At 48.6% G+C, this 19,617-nt stretch overlaps 1 protein-coding gene across 21 annotated transcripts in view; it reads left to right on the forward strand.

Annotated features, from left to right (window-relative positions):
• The window catches only part of UNC80 (unc-80 homolog, NALCN channel complex subunit), a 3,486,058-nt gene that overhangs the window by 53,760 nt on the left and 3,412,681 nt on the right, over positions 1-19,617 (forward strand). For all 21 annotated transcript variants that reach the window (XM_069615884.1, XM_069615886.1, XM_069615890.1 and 18 more), the window contains exon 2: positions 8,643-8,691. In XM_069615884.1, coding sequence (XP_069471985.1) covers positions 8,643-8,691 — 49 coding nt within the window. The remainder of the gene's footprint in view (positions 1-8,642; positions 8,692-19,617) is intronic.

Raw genomic sequence — 19,617 nt, forward strand, 5'->3', positions numbered from 1 at the left:
TGCTACGGTGCCGTGTGCCACCAACTGGCTGCTGAATGGGCCGCAGGCAAGCAACGTAACTTATGTTACTTAAAGTAGCATAAGTTACAAATAGTGTGTAAACCAAAACCGGCCCAGGGTGGTGGCTTAAGAAACCAGCCCAGGGTGGTGGCTTAAGAAACCAGCCAGGCCCGTGGCCCTTGACCGATGGCCCAGTCCGACCCTGCCTGAATGAATGAACACGGAGCTACCACCCAGTTGAGGCAGCTTACTGGAGTCGCTGGAATACTGCGTTGTCAGAAACCTGTGGTGAGAGCAAGCGCTCACCAACTGGAACGGATCAAATGGAGATATCAGTAAGCCGGCAACAAGCTGTTCATTTGACAACAACAAAAGGTAGTGCTCAGAAAAGTTGTAGAAAATCGACTTTGGTGTGGGACAATCACGAACAGTGGGCAGTTGGCTGATCACTATGGGAGTTGGTTACAGACACGGCAGGAGAGACTGCCGCCAACCTCAGACGGAATAAAATCCCTTGACAGACGGCACAACAAATAAGTAGCAAAGAAGGCAAACTGTGGAAATCCAAGAGAGCCCTAGAAAGAGCTCTGAAAGGTAAGCGCATACTAGGACAAGAAAGGGAAAACAAAGGGGCATGACATGCTTGCATATGAATAGCACCACTCTTCCTCGTCCCAGTGAATGGGTTGAATTTTAAAAAACCTAAGTAATAAAACGAGAGGCAGCCATTGCTTGGCAGGAGTGTACACCAAGACTTGGGGGCCGAAGGATTTTAAAAGTATTTGAGTGTGAGGGTCAGATTAGGTTTACGACAATTATGGATATCCTGACAAAGACTGGTGCATAAGTTAGTCCTGTTGAGGCAGGGAAACCCCTCGTAGAGTTAGGGTTAGTGAGGCATTTTTCCCTCCCTGTTTATTATTTGAATAAAAGCATTTTGAAGCAAATAACCCTGTGTCCGTCTCCTTACTCAGACCTCTCATTCTCTACTACCCCGCAGTTAAGCCCATTCATCTCAACCCAAAGTCCAGAACAGGCCTGAAAACAGCCAACCCAAACAAGTGCCAAGTCAAAACCCATGCATCTTACTAACACAAGAGGAAAGGAAACAAACCATATAACAAGGTGCAAAATGGTCACTTGCCACTGGCTATGTATATTTCGCTTTTGGCGTGTAAGAAATGGTGTTCTGTGTGTATGCACAGAATTGAGGTGGCAAGTGACTTTTCGATGGCAGGTTAGTAGCTTGCAATTTGAATTTTTACTCCCTGCATATAAAGCCAATCTGTTTATGACAACTGTATTTTGATGGGAATAGCTAGATGTTATCAGACTTGGAACCCAGAGTGAGCTTGTGTATTTACCAAGAACAGAGCTTTACATATATCTTTGTATAATCTAAATCATTGCCCCGAGTGAGTCTAGGTAATATCCTCAGCAAAGTACTGGCTATGTATATGTACACACAGAAATACTACTCTAGTGGTGTGTGGGCATTACCAGACACTAAGCTCATTGTGAGTATGCTTTTATGACACAGATCTATGAATAATAAAAACATTTTATCCAGGTGCGTATACTCCTCAATTATATCCTTATTCTTGGCGTGAGGAAGCAGAGCTCATTCTGAGCTCAGAAATGAATAAGTAGCATAACTTCACGATTGGGTGAGCCAAAGTGAAACACAGCATCTGGTCCCCAAGTAAAAATAATTTCTTTGGAAGCCGTATTTAGTTTTGGTCAAATACATGAACTAAGCATATTTAAAATAAGAGCAAAAGTTGATTTCTGGTATAGATGAGCAATGGGATCATTGGTGGAACTAAATTGGCTTCCGGTCGAGTGAATACTTGTACCAAGCCTTTTCGGAGTTCAAGTATGCCTCTGGAAAACCAAAGGGAGATGCTTTCTTTTTTAATCACCTTGCAAACCCAAGCTCCCATTTAGTTTTTGCATTGCCTTAGCTTTGGATCTTTTAATTAATTGGAGTACTCTCGAGCAAAGGCATTTGGCACATAAAATTGACATGGGATTGAAGTCAGATCACAGAGAGGGTCAACACCTATCAAGAACACACTGAAATATTGTACGCAAATGACCACCCAGGCTGTCCAAGATATGAAAATAATCTAAAAAGGGATATGGGATTATCACCTTAAAGCTTAATTTGGCAAACTGAAGTTCCTCAAGGTTTTTAGCCACAATTGTTGATACGGCTATTGTCTGCACTAGGTCATCTTAAAGGGCATGCAATGTCAGGCTCTGTGAAGGTGACCAATTCAGTTAAGCTATGTTGTAAATTGCTAACAAATGTCTTAGAAGCAGGTATATGTTTTAAATACTTGATTTAAACCTATCACTGTTAGATGGTCTTGGCATGATCAATTGTCCTGCTCTTTGACCACAGTTGTTATAGTCTCTGATAATAGTCTCTGTAGTATTACTTTTATGTGCCAGTGATGGTTGTTTCGGTTTACTGTATGGTTCTTCGATGTTCTGGGCTCTTCTGGTAGATCTTAAATGTAGTTACTTTACGCCCTTTGGAAAAATGTCTACGCTCTTCGGATAAATGCCTTCTCATTCAGGCAGGCCTCAAAATGTGCACTAGCTACTAGACATCAGTGAGTGATAATGGACGCTTACCAACTAAGAAATGGAGTGCTGTTTGTAGGTGGAGAACTGGGGGGTAACTGACTGCCTGTATAGTACACTGCAACTTCATTTGTTAGTACTTTTCTCTGGTGTATTGTAAATTGATTACTCACTCCTCACTGTGGGTTCCTTAGTTTGATAGTTTTTAGAATGTAAATGTCTTTCTCTTTCTTTGCTTCAGGGCTCACACTCTCTCCTGAGGTATTGGAAAGTCAAACTTTGCCTCCCACCTTGCATTAGTATTAGCATTAGTATAAGTATTTTCTTTTCCCCAGATCATTATTTACAACATCTCTTTCAGGGGTATTAGGAATCAGACTTCTCTTGCCACAGTGCACTTGTCGTTCAGTGTCACCACTTCAGGCAGGCTTCGAAATTGAAGGGAGCTGGGAGCTATTTAGCACCTGCTTCTAGCCTGGGAGAGCCTGGTTAGCTTGAAAGCAACAGCTACCAGGAGCTGCCTTGGGCTCCTGAGGCCAATAGTGCCTTACAAACATGCATATGACACATTAACTAAGCATTTTATAATGTAATACATAAGAATTAGAACACATCTAGTCCACATCTAAACATAATGGATCATACATAATGGACAGAAAGATAAAGTGTACACCTTATGTGGAAGTTAGATTTGTGGTGCGCAGGATACACGCTCCTGGTTCCCCAGCGGTAGCCTCTGCCTACTGTGTGATATCTGACACCCAGGAGCTGGTTTTAGATCCTGCTCCTCAAATTTCAATTTCTAACCCTGCTTCAGGTATCAGAAAGATGGACTTTAGTTTACTCAAAGCATTTCTGTTTCATCATTTCAAGGATTAACAAATTCTACTTAGAGGTATTGAGAAGTTCGGCTTCACTTCCCATGATGTACTTGCTTTTCACTTTCTTAGCACAGGCGTTCAAAACCTCTCATTCAGACATACTGGGAACTCAGACTTCACATACCAAAAGGCACTTTTATTTTAGTTTCCTCACTTCAAGCTTTACAACCTTGCCATCAGAGGCTATCTGGAAGTCACACTTCACTTCCCATAATACCTTTTCTTTTAGATTTAACACTTCAGGATTGAAGACGTCTCATTCAAAGGTATTCAGTCAGGTTTACTTCCCAACATGCATCAGCTGTTTGCTTTTCTAAGACTGTCTTCTTATCCCTCCAGGACTTAATTCTTAGGGTTTGTCATTGCATGAACCCCATGTTTGTCTTTTAGCTCTGACTCTCACCTGTTATTTCGATTCTTCGTCTATCACAGATCAAAGGATCTCCGGTATCAGCATCCAGATGCAATTGTTCTTTTCTTTTTTTATAACTTTATTTTTATTTCCAAGAAGTTGCTCATTTAAATCAACAACAATTGCATATATATATTTGTATAAAATACATCTCATAACCCAAATATTATTCTCTAATATTCCCAGAGTTTTAACAGAAAAACGCTAAGCATTTTCAAACATCCTAGACGACATGATAAAAGCTCACACATTTAACCCTAAAACCTGCATTCCCCCATTGTTCCCCCCACCCCTTAACTGCAAATCCTTCAAATTCTGACCCTAAAACAAGGGAGCCCATGTCTTAAAGTGTAGGAAAACTCTGTAGACAGATCCTTAGTAGCATGGGTTTGTGGAAATGATTCTCCCTGTCTTTCACTAAATAATAGAAGGGGGACCATACCTTGCAGCTGCAGCTTTTCTGTACTCCTGCACTCTGATTTGTCTCCGGTATTGGCACAGTGCCTGATCTCACCACAGCCAAAGACATCTCTTATGTTGCTCCACCTCGGCAGTTGTTGCTGCTGATAGTATTCCCCCCTCTTCAGGTGGGGTCACTATAGGGGAGCCTACTCTGGAGTATTGCTTAGGCCCTGGCTGCTGCCCACTGCTCACCTTGTCACTGGGTTCTTACTCTCTGGTTTGGCTTACCACCTCTTCTTCACTACTGACCTCCTCTGCATTAGACATGTGTGACGATTTCTCCTTGCTTACTCAGATTTGTGAGCCGCTCTGCTCTACAGCTTCTCAAATATCAGCCTCCTTTGTATATGGTACACCATTTCTCACGTACCAACCTTATTGCCCGCCCAGCCTCCTGCTTCCAGCAGCTGAGCACTATTAAAGGCACGGAGGCAAGCATCATGCTTATCTTTCTTTATTACCACTCTTCAAAATAAAATGTTTTAAACCTAGAATAACTAGACCAATCTGCCGACTTGAGACAATCCTGCAACAATACCCCTGCAGTAAATGCTTTAGAAGCCATCTCACCCCTTACAGAATGCGCCCCAAACAAATCAACATGAATACCTGCCAAAAACATCACTTCTCACACCCATCTAGCAATGGTGGCAGATGCTACTGCTACTGCATGAAAAGGCTTCCTATGCTTTATCAATATTTGTGAAACTGCCCTTGGTCTTATTTCCGGCTTCATAATGCTTGATACATCTCGCAACACACAGTTCAGTTTCGTTTCCCCAGAAAATATGGAAAAGCTATGACAGAGGAATTGCTCTTGGTACACTTTGCCACGGTAAATGTAACCCCTCTTTTGAATTCAGTGATGGACGACCTGATGTGCCTGGTTGATCAGGGTGGTGTCGGAGCAGTCCTGCTATTAGATCTGTCAGCTGCTTTCGACACTGGCGACCACTCTCTTCTTATCTCCCGTCTCTCTGAGGCCGGCCTCTCTGGCCAAGTCCTAAATTGGTTCACAGGTTTTCTGGCAAACCGCTCTCAATCAGTATCCCTCCCTCCTTTTCGCTCTGCCCCGGTCCCTCAGGGCTCAGAACTGCCCCCTATCTTATTTAATTTATTTAATATTTATATTAGATATCTTCTACTCCTCATTCAGTCACATGGGTTTCGTTATTACTCTTATGCTGACGATACCCAGATTCTGGTCCGTCTGGACCTGACTAAATCTGAAACGGCCAGTCAGCTAAGAAATTGCCTTGAGGAATTGGGGACATGAATGACATTGAGCTGGCTAAAGGTGAACAGCAGTAAAAACGAGTTCCTGGTTGTACGTACTCCATATCCTCAGCTGTTTTGGATGGCCAATTTCTGGCCTACGCCGGTTATGTCAGTCAGGAACCTTGGTGCGAGGATCTCTGCCACTCTGGCCAAGGATGAGCAGGTCACTGCGGTCTGTAAAGCTTGCCATTTCAAGCTCTGTCTTCTTCGGAAGGTCCTCCCTTTTATCCCTACAGCTAGTCAAGCTCCGGTGGTTGCTGCTCTGGCCAAAAGTGTACTGTACTATTGTACTCACTTTATCTGGCACAACCCAGTTACTTGACTGGGCGCTTACATTTATTTCAGAATGCAGAGTCTAGATCTATTCTCACCCCCCCCCTTCGAAGCCCATATGACTCCTCTGTTGAGGCAACTGTATTGGCTTCCTGTCGTTCACTGGATTATGTTCAAGTCTATGTGCATAGTGCACCGGGCCTTATATGGCGTGGGAGCAGAATTCCTGCAAGCTACGTTTGTCTGCTACACGCCCACTCCCTCTCCCCGATCACAAGTTACTCTGCGAGTGGCAGTGCCTCGTTTCAGGTTAGCCCGTAAAGGGGGATGTGCCTTCTCGGTGGCAGCCGCCAAAGCATGGAATGACCTTCCTCTTTCCTTGCGGGAGATCACAGTCCACTTTGCTTTCCGTTGGAAACTGAAGACAATGCTCTTTTACAAACAGCAATTTCAGAAATAATTCCTCATTTCTCCAGCGCCTTGATGCCCTTGGGCGTACGTGCACTCTAATAAATTCTGTTAACATAACATAACCCCCACTCTCTCTACATTCCCATCCTCTCTCTACCCCCAGCCACCCACCAAACCCCTACTCTCTCAACCCCGACCCACCCAACAAAACTCCCACTCTCTACCCCCAGCCTGCCACCCTACACCCACTCTCCCTACCCCCACCCACCGGATCCCCACTCTTTCTACCACCACCAGCCCTAACCCCACTCTCTCTACACCCACCCCACCACATTGTCTCTAGCCCAACCCACCCTCACTCTCTCTACCATCAGCCACCCACCCCACCCCCATTCTCTCCTCCCCACCCACCCCACTCGACTCACTCTAACCCCACCCACCCCACTTTCTCTACCCCACCCACCACCCCACTTTCTCTACCCCCACCTAACCCCACTCTCACTACCCACACTCACCCACCCTACCCCATCTCTCTCTACCAATACCTCACTATCTCTACACCCACCCACCCTAGCCCCACCCCCTCCACTCACACCCACCCACCCCCACTCTCACTACATGCACCCACCCACCCCACCCCCATTCTCACTACCCCCACCCACCCACCCCACCCCCATTCTCACTACCCCCACCCACCCTACCACCATCTCTCTCTATGCCCACCCACCTCCCTCAAGCTCTACTCAACCCTATCCCCCTCTCTACCCACACATACACCGTGGCTCCTCTCTCTAGCTCAATCCAACCTACCCGCTGTTTTCCTCCATCCACCCAACATATTTCCTCCATTCTCCCAGCCTCATTGCCCCCTTTGTTCCCCAACCCACCCTATCCCGTCTCTCTCTACCCTCTCGCCCTTCCTCACACACACTCCTACTTTATTTCTTACCATCACTCTTTTTCGCTCATATTTCCTCTTGCTCATCATTGGTGGGATCCTCTATCAATGGCTTCCTCCCATGCCCCATGCTCTATTCCCCTCCTCATTCTCTTGCACACCTGCACCTCCTACCGCATCCCCCTTTGAAACTGTACATTCTCCTTGCACCATGGGGCCTATACATGAAAAATGCAAAGAACAATAGTTTGCCAATGCTTGTTTGCATGGCATCCATGCGAGGACCCACATCGTCTTGGGGCGCACTGGTGTGTTGCTTTGAAAACTGGAGGCACAACTCAAGGCCTATTACTTTGCTTTCGACCTGCAATAGGGGCACATTTGCAATTGATCTACAATGATATAGGAAGAAAAACTGCTAGAAACAAAGCGCAAGGGCTCAATCAAAATCAAGACTAATGACGACTGACTGCATTTTCTATAATGAGTCTGTTTATTTTCAGAGAGACCTTGGACATTTGTTGTGGCTGACAATTCAAAAACGCACTGACCTTGTGTTGCTGCATATTTTTAAAATGTATGGTTTGGTTTTACCACTGCTTAAATTGCCGTCTATGGTTATACAGTTATTTGTGTTTTTCTAGAATTTTTATCAATTTTAAATCAGACGTTTTTGCGTCCTGATTCTGCTTTCTGTCACATGTTTTAAAAATGGAAAGTGCTGTCGATGTTGAGGGGAAGAATCTGAGGTGCGTGCAAATGTAACAAAGTGTTCTTCCATGACGGAGAAACATTTGCCTTACAAACACCATATTCTGATAAATAAATAATGTGGTGCAGCGACATGAAAGCCTCCGCTTTTGCATGCGCCTGGTTTATAGCTTGACAACAGCCCTAGCAACCATCAGAAATGCAGTGCAGCGACATGATGGGATTTTCCTCCCAGCAGCACTGGTTTATCACTGCAAAAAAATAGTTAAAATACGGCACCTTTGAGGTGCCGTTAAACTCCACTGCTCACTTTTTTCCCTTTTATAAATGTAGCATTTCTTAGACCTAAGCACCACTTTTCTAGTTTAATGAAAAAAACTTTCTTAAATTAAAGAAGTGTCAGTCTTCTAATAAATGTTTGCGATGTTACTGGAGCACATAATTTCCCCCACAACAAGGTATTTAAGCAGCTTGCATCTCCCTCCAATACTTCCACCAACTTCAGAATGGTAGTGCTGGAAACTGGAGGGGAGAATGTCATATTTCCACACACTTTTTAATCATGAGCTCAGAATCGGCCCCTGAAAGTCTTGTGTATTGTCTTTGTGTTGCTAGAGGTGATAGAGGCATCAGTGCTCACATTAACCAGCGATGTCCCTTTGCTACTATACCATAATTCCTGCTGTAACTGGACTCTAATTATTATTATTTTTTTTTTTGCTAGTGCATTTCTGAGACCGAAGCTCGGGAAACAGTATGAAGCATCCTGTGTGGTAAGTTGCATTCATCTTATTTTTTCATGGCATTTTGTTGGCTAGCTGTTAAATTAGTGTCTTGTGTCGTCATGATTGAACTTAGATCAGGAGGATGAACAGTGCAGTCTTAGAAGTACTGTTTAGTAAGTATCCAGGAACGTGCGTGTGTGACCGTTAAGAACTTGTTAAGCTCTTGGGTCTTGATAATCCCAGGATAATGTTCCGCCTGTGAACCCACATCTGCCTCATATCATATGCTTTCACAGTCTCGTTCATCCACACCTTGGCAAGTTTCGGCCTTGTTGGGCCTCATCAGTGAGGTACAGCTTGGTTCCCTATGGCACAGTGAGCAAAGGGCTTGTTGCAATGTAAACCCCTGGACGCATGGTAGCTCCCAGGACGTTGTCATGGGTCACGTGGCACTAGCCACGTGACCAACATAATAAAAGTAACGGGCCGCTTCCGGCTCGTCAGTCTGACCACCAACTGGCTCCAGCGTCGTTCCTTGGAGCACCATACTGGTGCTGCGCTGCATGCGCTGGGCCCCAGAACGGGGCCCAGCATGAGGACGGTGCCCCTGCCGGGCAACGCTGTCCCAGTGGGTCCACCCTGCCCTGTGAGGTGGGCGAGGGTGGCGACCCCGGCCTGGGTGCCCTCAGAGCCGGGGCCGTTATGCGCCGGGTGTCCCGGTCACGTGTGAAGCTCCGGTGATCCGGAGCAGGTGGGATGAACCCCCACCCCTGAGTCTGTGGCATGAGAGCCGCGCCTGTGTGTACAGTCGGGTGCCCCCCCAACTGAGTATGGGGGCTGCCCGGTGACCCGGAGCAGCCCCGGCAACAATGGCGGCGAGGATACGGGCCCTGTGTGCCCCAAGGTTGAGATGCGGTGGCGGGCCCAATTCCAACTGGGCCCGCAAAGGTAACAGGGTGGGCGAGCTGGCTGCCCGTCAACTGAGGAAGACGGAGGAAGTCGCTGCAATTGCCGTGTGGGTGGCTGCGCCCCTCCCCCACTTTGGACGCGGACTCGGATCTGCCGCAACATGGGAGGGGAGGGAAAGATGGGCGGCGTTGGCCGCAAGTGGACGAGGGCCTCCCCCACCATCACCAACAGGGGCGGCTGCCCTTCCCCCACATGAAGGGGGGATGTGCGGCATCGGCCGCAGAGACGAGGGGAGAGCGGTGCTGGCCGTGTGAAGAAGGCGGTCTCCCCCCAACACCAGGAAGAGCGCTCTGCGACGGCAGCGGGACGGGGTACGTGTGCAGTGTGCCCCATCCCCGCGGCCTTGGCCGCAACACGTTATGGCGGCGTCCGCCGCAGTGAGGGAGAAGAATGCGGATCGTACCCCACAATAGGAAGCGAGATGCGCCCCCATAACATCAGGGAGCGGCCACCCTGCAACAAAGAAGCCTGCCCCTCCCGTGAGCCGCAGACAGAAAAACGCAGAAGTGCGCCGCAAAGATGAAAAAGGGTCGGGCCCAACTCCAACTGGGCCCGCAACGAGGTGCGGCGCCGCCGCATGACTGAAGGAGATGCGGCATCGGCCGCATGAGCGCCTCCCCCATAGCCACAGCGGGGTGAGACTGAGGCTGCTCCCCCCCCCAAGACACAAGCAACAAGGTGAGCGGCCCCTGCCCTTCCCCCACCCGCTGGCCGCGGAAAAAGGAGCGGTGGCCGCCGCGAAGACAAGATGTTGAGTGAGCAGCTGCTGCCCCACTGAACATGTTGATCTGCGGTGGCCCTTACCACCCCTCCCCCACCCCCACCACGAGTGCAGAGCAGCGACGTTCGCTGCAGTGTGGAAGAAAGAAAAGTAAACTGAAACCACGGAGCCCGTGGCGGCCCTCTCCTAACAAAGGAAGGGGGCGTGGCATAAACAACCCGGGCCCGCGGCGGTCAAGAAAGTAAAACTGCTTGAGAAAAAAAAAACACAAACCCGAGTGAGAGGCACCCCATGAGGAAAAGGTGCCCCGCCGCAGCCCTGATCAATCCGAGAAAAGGGGGTAAAATGGGTGACCGGCCCCACACTACTACTGCAGGTGCCCAGCCCGCAGTGTCAAGGAGGGTGGTGGGAGAATGGTTCCTGCAGCACCTCATTCACCTCCCATCATGTGAGAGTGAGGATGACATCAAGTGGGCAGGCAAGCAAGGGGCAACCCGAGAAAAGAGGGCATAACGCCCTGTGGTCTGGCAGCGACAAGGAAGAAGGCCAGTCTAATGGCGTTGCACTAGTGTCATCTTGCCAGCGTCCCACAGAGCAAGCTGGGGGGAGGGACTGGGGTGCAGCAGGTTTTGGTGATGTGTACGTCCTCATGGGCCTGCAGCTCGGGCACACCACCACCGGTGTTTGCATACCACCCGCCCCCATGATGGAGAGGAGGCGTGGTGAGGGGTCCACTGCCATGCCGCCTTGGTGCCGGTTCTCTCCATCAGTGGTGTCCCCCCAAAGACTGTGGACTTGGCCGATGTGGCCCCTGGGCCTCCCCAGGTGCGGCTTTGCCGGCCCCCGTTTGACTCTGGTGAACATGAGGGAGGACACAGACGATGTCCAGATACGTAAATGCGGGAGACGGACATCATCACCAATATCCCCAATGAACACTCCGGGCCTGCAGAGACGAACTGGTGCAAAATGGCCGGGGGAAGCGTGGGGGGCAATGTGATGTTGTGCACACGGCACGCTCGGAATGTGTCGGGTAGTGCCAGCACCTCGTAGAGTTATTTGGTTATAACACTCACCCAGGTTAATAAAGGGTGTATTAGTAGAGTGTCATAGGAGTAATAGTGCGTAGTTAGTGTCATATGTTTTGTTTTGTTTATTAAAAAATGTAGTGGTGTTGCAATGTAAACCCCTGGGAGCATGGTAGCTCCCAGGACGTTGTCATGGGTCACGTGGCAGTAGCCACGTGACCAACATAATAAAAGTAACGGGCCGCTTCCGGCACGTCAGTCTGACCACCAACTGGCTCCAGCGTCGTTCCTTGGAGCACCATGCTGGTGCTGCGCTGCATGCGCTGGGCCCAAGGACGGGGCCCAGCACGAGGACGGTGCCCCTGTCGGGCAACGCCGTCCCAGTGGGTCCACCCTGCCCTGTGAGGCGGGCGAGGGTGGCGACCCCGGCCTGGGTGCCCTCAGAGCCGGGGCCGCTGTGCGCCGGGTGTCCCCGGTCACATGTGGAGCTCCAGTGATCCGGAGCGGGTGGGATTAACCCCCACCCCTGAGTCTGCGGCATGAGCGCTGCGCCTGTGTGTACAGTCGGGTGCCACCCGACATGAGTATGGGGGCTGCTCGATGACCCGCAGCAGCCCCCGCAACAGGGCCCACTTCTGTGCATACCCTCTCTCACATAGTGAGACAAACTATAACCAAAAAATGAATGGGTAGAAGGTTTTGAATTAATCGGAACCACTGTCACTGCTCTGGGCAACCTTCCACACCGCTGTTTTTTAGCCCGTCTGGGCCATTGCAAAAGGGGTCCAGCCATATGGAAATTATCCAGGTACTTCCACCAATGGGAGCAGGGCAGCCGAACTGCTAGGCCAGGTCCCCCCTGCACAGAAACACAAACAACCCCAGACATGTTTCGGCCTTATTGGGCTCCTATGGTGCAGTGAGCAAGGAACCCACATCTGGGCATACCCTCTCTCACATAGGGAGAAAAAAAAGGATGGGTGGAAGGTAGGTTTTGAATTAATCTGATTCACTGGCACTACTCTGGGCAACCTTCTAGACCACTATTTTTAGACCATCTGTGCCATTGCAAAAGGGGTCCAGCCATATGCAAATCACCTACATACAGCCACCAATGGGAGCAGCTCAGCATGCAAGTTGGTTTCCTATGGCGCAGCAGGCCAGGGACCCATGTCTGGGAATACTCTATCACACTGTGCGAAATCAGGGCAAAAGATGTGCAAAATGGGCAGAAAGCAAATGCATTGCCCAAATCATGTTTGCAAGATTGTCCCTGAAATCTTGGAGAAAATGTGCCAAAAACTCTATTCACACAACTAGAGCAAATGGTTTGCTCAAAAAATGCTCATTAGTATTCGTTCCATTCACACATTAGAGAAATGGGTCACCCTGAAAACTGAGCAAGTGATTTGCTGTCACAAATAAGTGACACATCTCACCCCAATCAAAACACTCACAACAGTAGAACAGGGCAGCACCTTCCTGCAGGTACATGTTCCTAAATTGGCAGATGCATTGGGCATTATGCTGCTGCATCGACTCATGAGCAGGAAGAGGAAAAGGAGTGAAAGTATATACAGGAGGAGAGTGTCCATCCTTGCACTGGCAGATGAGGAAGTCATTTTGAGGAACGACTTTCCCCCACATGTTATACTGGATATGTGAATACAGTGGGAGTGGGCCTTACTGCACCTACCATGCAAGGACATGCACTAGCCACACCATTAAAACTGGCATTAGCCTTGCATTTCTTTGAAATTTGCAACTGGCTCCCTCCAGAGGACCAGTGGTATCACAGTGCAGATCTCCTGGTACTTACATTCACAGCCTACACGCCAGGTCCTAAAAATGATTCTTGCATCTGCCAAGCAATACATATCCATACGGCATGATGCAGATAGAAGGGCAAGAATTGTACCAGTGTTCTGTAACAAAGCAGGGTTGCCTTTGGTGAGCAGTGCTATTGATTACATCAATGGGGCTCTCAGAAATCCTCAAGCCACAGAGTTTCTGTACAGGAAAACGAGATACTGGTGTGACAAAACAACTTCCGGTGTACCAGTGGTCCAGGGATGAATATCGATTTCTAAACGCATCAATCAGCCCTACACCTCTAGTACACCAGAAGGGATCCGAACAGATTGGAAACACAAGCAAATTATAAACCTACTTGTCCAATTTTGGTAACATGGACAGAATGGCAGGCTTATCTCTGCAAGGTCGTGGATCGTTGGTTAGTTGCAACACAGCAAAAATACAATTATTACCCAATGATAAAAGGGACTGTCCAGTCAAGGTTGTATAAAAATATCTACTTTATTATTATCACAACAGACAGGTCTAGCACACTATGCACTCTGGACACTGACAGGAGGGTAGTCGGTAAAGTAATTAATCACAATAGTTCAAGGATACTTGGTTCCAACACAAACTTAGTAGTGGGTCATAAAATGTGACCAGGGGCCTTTGAAGAAGGACCAGGGAACTGAACCACAATGTACCTTGTTCTTGTAGAAGTTCTTGGCGCTCAACGGCGTTGAGTCAGTTTCACAACGCTTTGCAGCTCCTGCGACAGAGTTCAAGACTGGAGACAGCTGCAGGTATCAGGCGGCAGGCTGTTCGGCGTGCGAGGCTGGATGGATGGCTGCAGGATGGCTTACACGGCAGCTCGGGGTCAGGAATCGTCTCAGAGCTGGTTGGCGGGTCTGAAGCACTGGTCGAGGCGTATCGGACAACATTAGCGACTGCGGCATGGCAACAGTCAGCAGTGGAGTCGGTTGCAGCTTGAGGGGATCAAATGGCTTGAAAATGCCCTTTCAGGCAGACGCTGGTTGATGCTTGTCGACGCACGCCGCCTAGCTTCTTCACTGGGCTTTTGTCATCCTTAAAGAGGAGGAGAGTGTTGCAGGCACCGGCCTTGTCCTGGGTTTGGTTCAGAGACTCTCTGGCACTTCCCAATTAGAAAGCTTGTTTGTAGAGACTAGCCGGGCACGCTGTGGGCTGGCTGGGTACCGGTTCTGGAGCTGCTGGAGGGTCCTCTGGATTCAGTATCTCCCTCTGTTCGCTGGGAGATGTTTAGGGGAAGAATCTTGCTTCCCTCTTTGGAAATCCTGGTCTTCCTTCGCTGGCGGAAGCTGTAAGGCAGACTACCTTCAAACAGGGTCCAAATGAGTTCTTCTCCTTGCTCATTGCAAAGTCTTCAGATGATCTGCTCAAAAGAGTGTCTCAGCCCGCTTTTAAAGCCAAATGGGCTGCAGTGATTGGTGTAGGCTAAACCTACCTTAATGAACCAATCCTGGGTCCCCACCAGGGATCTCCTGTGAGGTCATAACCAGAGTGCTTCGCAACGGAAAAGGTAAAGGTGTCAAAACATGTAATATGAGGGGGCGCAGGCAAGATGGCCGCCTGAGCCGACAGCTCCGCACCCAGCCCCGGGAACTTGGCGGAGTTTAGTAGGAAGAAGGTGCCCATCTCTCACAAGCATCGCAAGAAAGGCCGTGTGGACCCCTGCCCATCCAGGGGTTCCAAACCAGGAGTTTCTACGATGCCCACAGACCGAGTTTGACCGTCCGGGGTCCCCGCGGCCCATCCCCCCGCGGTCCTGAACAGCACGCAGGTGGTGCGCGCCAAGGCTCGCCGAGGCCGCAGCAGAGCACAGGAGCAGAGCCTCCTACGGAGGGAGTACCTACTTGGAGCGAGGAGAGGCCGGAGGTGGGGGGACTTCGGAGGCTCCACCGGACCCTGGGACCCCTGGTACCCTGTCCCCAGAAGGGCCGAGGCGGCGCGGAACCGGCGTGAGGCTGCGCTCGTGTTAGGGAGAATTCTCTATTTAGGCTGAATTTCCTAACCTAGTGAGTCCCCCAGCAGCTTTGCTGGATTTTTGGGGTTTATTTTTTTCTCCTGCCAAGAGTGAGACTCTTTTACCCTCACTCTTGGACATGATTTGAGTGTGTTTCTTTGAATCTAGAAGTGTTTAATGGGCTATGGGGTCTTTTACTCCATAGGGTTTCACATGTTTTTGTGATGTGTGTTACACAGCACCCTCCGTGCAGTAACACAGGGGTGTCATAGTGACCCCCCAGTATAGAGTCCATACCCTGGGACTGACTACTGTCTCCCAGGGCATGTAAAGTCACCATTGACTTTTCTAGTCTTAAATTCTGAACAGAACCAGTACAAACCATCATATTGTGGACGTACTGGCTGGGGCAATTCGATTGCCCCAGGGTCTGTTAGTCGAGGGGGCACGTCTCCGTCCCCCTTGATCGAGTTTTGGCTGGTGGCAGTGGATACTACTTTTTATATTCAACCGCGAATATTTTCCTATGGGATTTCCCATTGTTTTAGGCTACTATCTTTATTTAATTATTTAAGGTAGACTCGAAGATACCGCCGGTTTATTTAATTAATATTAATTCTCTGGTTGGTATCTTTTGCCAGAACTTGATTCTAAAATGGCGTTTGTGTTCTCTTCTGTGACTCCAACCCAAGTCGAGCCCTTTGTTCCACGTTTTGGCGGGCTTCTCCACAGAAGCCCTCCAAAGTGGTGCCACTATGTCTGGGGTACTTAGGAGTGGTGGAGGGGAATTTAGGCACCCTGGACTGAGTTGCCTAGGCAACTCAAGTCGCACTCTGTCCTGATTGGCCCAAGTGGTGAGCCGGCCGGCTCACCACTTAGCATGTTTGAGTGACAGCTAGGCTGAGTGAATGGGGGTTTGCTGCATAAAAGCAGGGCTTTGGGGACTGGAACTTCAGAAGTCGCCACAGGACCTAAGAATCCGATGAGGGAGAAGCTGAGCCGACCTACCACGACACCACGACCGGTGGAGCCCTGCTGGATCGTCTCACCACTTTTCCCAACGACAGAGGAGATCTCCCGCCAGAGAGTCTTCTTCCTTTGACTGGTGGGGATAACCAGTTTCACCGTCTTTTCGCTTTCCCGACGTATTTAGTGGCCGCCTTGCCCGTGCTAAGCACCCCGGCAACCGGGATACCACGTTTTACTACGACCGCAAGATAAAGGTACCACCTTTTACCGGAAAACTCCGCGGCTGGTTTCTGCCCTGGTAGTGCAACGACCTGCATCTTTCCTCCACGTCGAGATCTTCTCTTCCCCTGGACGACGCCGCAACTTGCAACCACTACCAGGAACAACTGCCACCGCTGGAGGATCCTTCCCACTTAAGGTACCGTGTCCCACCTGGCTTCCCTTGCAACCGACTGTACGGGGTAGATTTAGCCCCCGGCTTTCGAACCTGGGTTAGCCTGGGACACCCTGGCTAAACTTTTCTAAGCCTCTCTAAACTCTTCACTGAACCCTCTGCAAGACTTTCTAAGCCTAGTGTAACTGTGTGATCTTTGGCGCATTTGTGCTCTGCTCTCTTTAAGAGTGGGCCCAGCCTTTGGACTTTGGCTCACATGTGACTTTTTGCTCTCTGCCTTGCTAATGGTGTTCCTGAATCGTAGAGTGGTGTAATCCTGCATATTCTGTCTTTTTCCCTCCCTTTTTCACAACCTTAGTATAGTGCAATCTAGTTAAGCGCTCACCTCTGTATGGAAATAAATGGTGTCTTACTGTGATTTTCTAATAAGGGAAAAAGGGGTGTATATATCATAATAGTAACTGTGGTTGGAATATTTTACAATAAGAGTGCTGGAGTGTTTCAACTGTGTGTTTATAAATAAATAATTAATTACTTTGATACCAAAGCTCTGGTCAGTGTTTGCTTGTATTATTGTATCTGAGTGCCTATTGAGTATACTTTGCATACTGCCTAACTCTTCTTGAGGGAAGTCTGACTGCTCAGCCACAGCTACCAGGTAAGTCTGGGTGGTACAGACTGCTACCAAGTGGGTTTACTGCTGACACCTGTAGTCTTAAATCTTTTGCAGTGGTCCCTAAGGGAACTGCACAGGTTTCTGCCTAACACTGGTGTACAGCGGTGGGAATTGTATTGAGTATACACTTTAGAGTGCTTGAGGATACCTTAGTACAACAAACCACAAAGCTTAGCACTGAAAATGTCATCTTTCTAACATATCAACTATGGAAACTTATATTCAAGAGTCCCTTGGTACAAAAACTGCTGATTGTTTAAGAGTATTGTGTAAGCATAAGAACCTCCTGACTAAAGGCAAGAAAATGGAGTTAATAGAAAGGCTGTTAGCTAACCAAAGTCTGGATGATGGGTCTGAGGAACCTACCATGCCAGAAAATGTAGATAACAGTATAGAAATTGATATTGATCCAAATGTTGATAATCTTGAGGACGAGTCAGAAGAGGAAGGTGAGGCTGCTGTGACTGTCCCCCCTAGGCCTCTGTCTGCCCTACCTGCTGTACCTACTGGGCCTTTACCAAGTCCCACACTAAGTCCTCAATATCTCGAATTAGAGAAAATGAAACTTGAACTAGAGTTCAAGAAACTGAATACTCTGGCTGAACAGAGACATCAGGAAATGAATCAAGAACTAAGGCTAAGGGAAATGGAGCTCAAACATGAGCTAGAAATAAAATGCTTCTCTCTCTGGCTCCTCTAGAAGTTCCAGTCCTAAAAGACCCTGGATGCCTAAAGAATTGGTTGGTATGTATGAGCCTAAGTTGGATGTGTTGGATTGGTTGTCTCTGTTTGAATATAATCATGGGCTCCAGAACATCACAGGAAATGACTTACTCACCTGGTTGTTCTCTAGGCTTCCCCCTGTTGCAACTGATGTGGTAATGGAGTTGGAGGAGGAGGATAGGAAAGAGTATGAATGTGTGAAACTAGCTTTGATAGATAGGTTTGGGAAGACCACTTCCCAGTATCTTAAGAGGGTTAGGACCCTCAAAAAGAATGATGGTTCCCCTTGGGCTACCTGGGTGAGTGAATGTTTGAAAAACATAGAGGGATGGATAAAGGGTTACAAGGTGAACACTTATGAAGGTATGAAAAATCTTTTTATGTTGGAGTCAATTTATGATGCCTGCTCTCCTGAGCTCAGACAGCACTTAGCTGATTCAAGGGAATTAGATTCCAGAAGACTAGCTAAGGCTGCTGACTTGTGGGTTGCCAACAGGGCCACTCACAAGGATTCAGGGGTCACTCAGAAAAAGGATGAGGGAAAGCAGCCACCAAATGGAAATCCTGAGACTTCTAATACCTCCCATACCAAAGAGGGCCACAAACAACAAAATAACCAGGGTAAGCCCCAGGGTAAACCGAATCAGGCTAGTGTACCTTCTGGTCCACAACCAGAAGGAGATCAGAAAAAGCCACCCTTTCAAAGAGCATTTGGACAATGCTATATCTGTAAGGCTACTGATCATATCAAAGGGGATCCCAGATGCAAGGGTAAACCTGAAGGGATCAGCACAGTCTCCTTAGCCTTCACTCCTGAGGATGAAGTACAGATGGCTAGTGCCCACTTTGAACTCTTTGCTGAAGAACCCTTGGGTCTTCAAGCAACTGTAAACTTAGAGCCTACGGGTCTGGTTAGTCCCCAGAATAGGGCTGTGTATAACTCCCTGCCTGTTAACTCTAAGGTGTATTATGTGGACAGTGTTCTTGTCAATGGCCATGATACTCCTGCCAGGAGAGACACTGGGGCCAGCAGAACAGTAGTGGATGAAAGCTTCTTTCAACCTGAGGATGTGGCAAAAGCACCCAAAGGTCCCACTAAGATGTATGGAGGCCCTGTCCAAATGGTTCCTATTCTACCAGCCCTCATTCAGTGTAACAACATGACAGTGAGAATCCCTGTCAGTGTTCAGACTGAGGTGCCTGGGAAGGTCATGTTGGGGAATGACCTGAGAACTCTAGGAGTAGTGTCACATACCCCCAGGCCTCCCAGTATGGAGAACCAGAACCTAACCCAATTGGCTAGAGAGGCCACCTTAAGGGACCCCTCTGAGCCTGTGGGAACCTCTACTGAGACCCCCACTACAAGCCCTGGTGTTAGTAAGTTGACCTCTAACCCAGGCACATTTCAGGCTAGTACAGTAGGAAAATGGGAGCCCCAACCAAGCTCCATCATTGTTCCCCCAGTTTCAGAGTCTGTGACTCCTCCTGCTTCTGAGGAAGAGGCGGATAGACCTACTGGACCCCTACCTAGGCCTGAGAGAACTGGTAATTCTCAATGCTGGTGGAAAACCAGGAAAGAAAAGTCTAAGGCCAAAAACCTTCAGACTGTTGGACCTTCTACTGAAGACCCCAACTCAAATCCTAGTATTAGGGGGGGAACTCCTAAAGTAGGTAAGGTTAGATCTAAGAGGAAGG

The sequence above is a fragment of the Ambystoma mexicanum genome, chromosome 9 (assembly GCF_040938575.1).
Source record: "Ambystoma mexicanum isolate Mex_15411 chromosome 9, UKY_AmexF1_1, whole genome shotgun sequence".
Classification (NCBI taxonomy): domain Eukaryota; kingdom Metazoa; phylum Chordata; class Amphibia; order Caudata; family Ambystomatidae; genus Ambystoma; species Ambystoma mexicanum.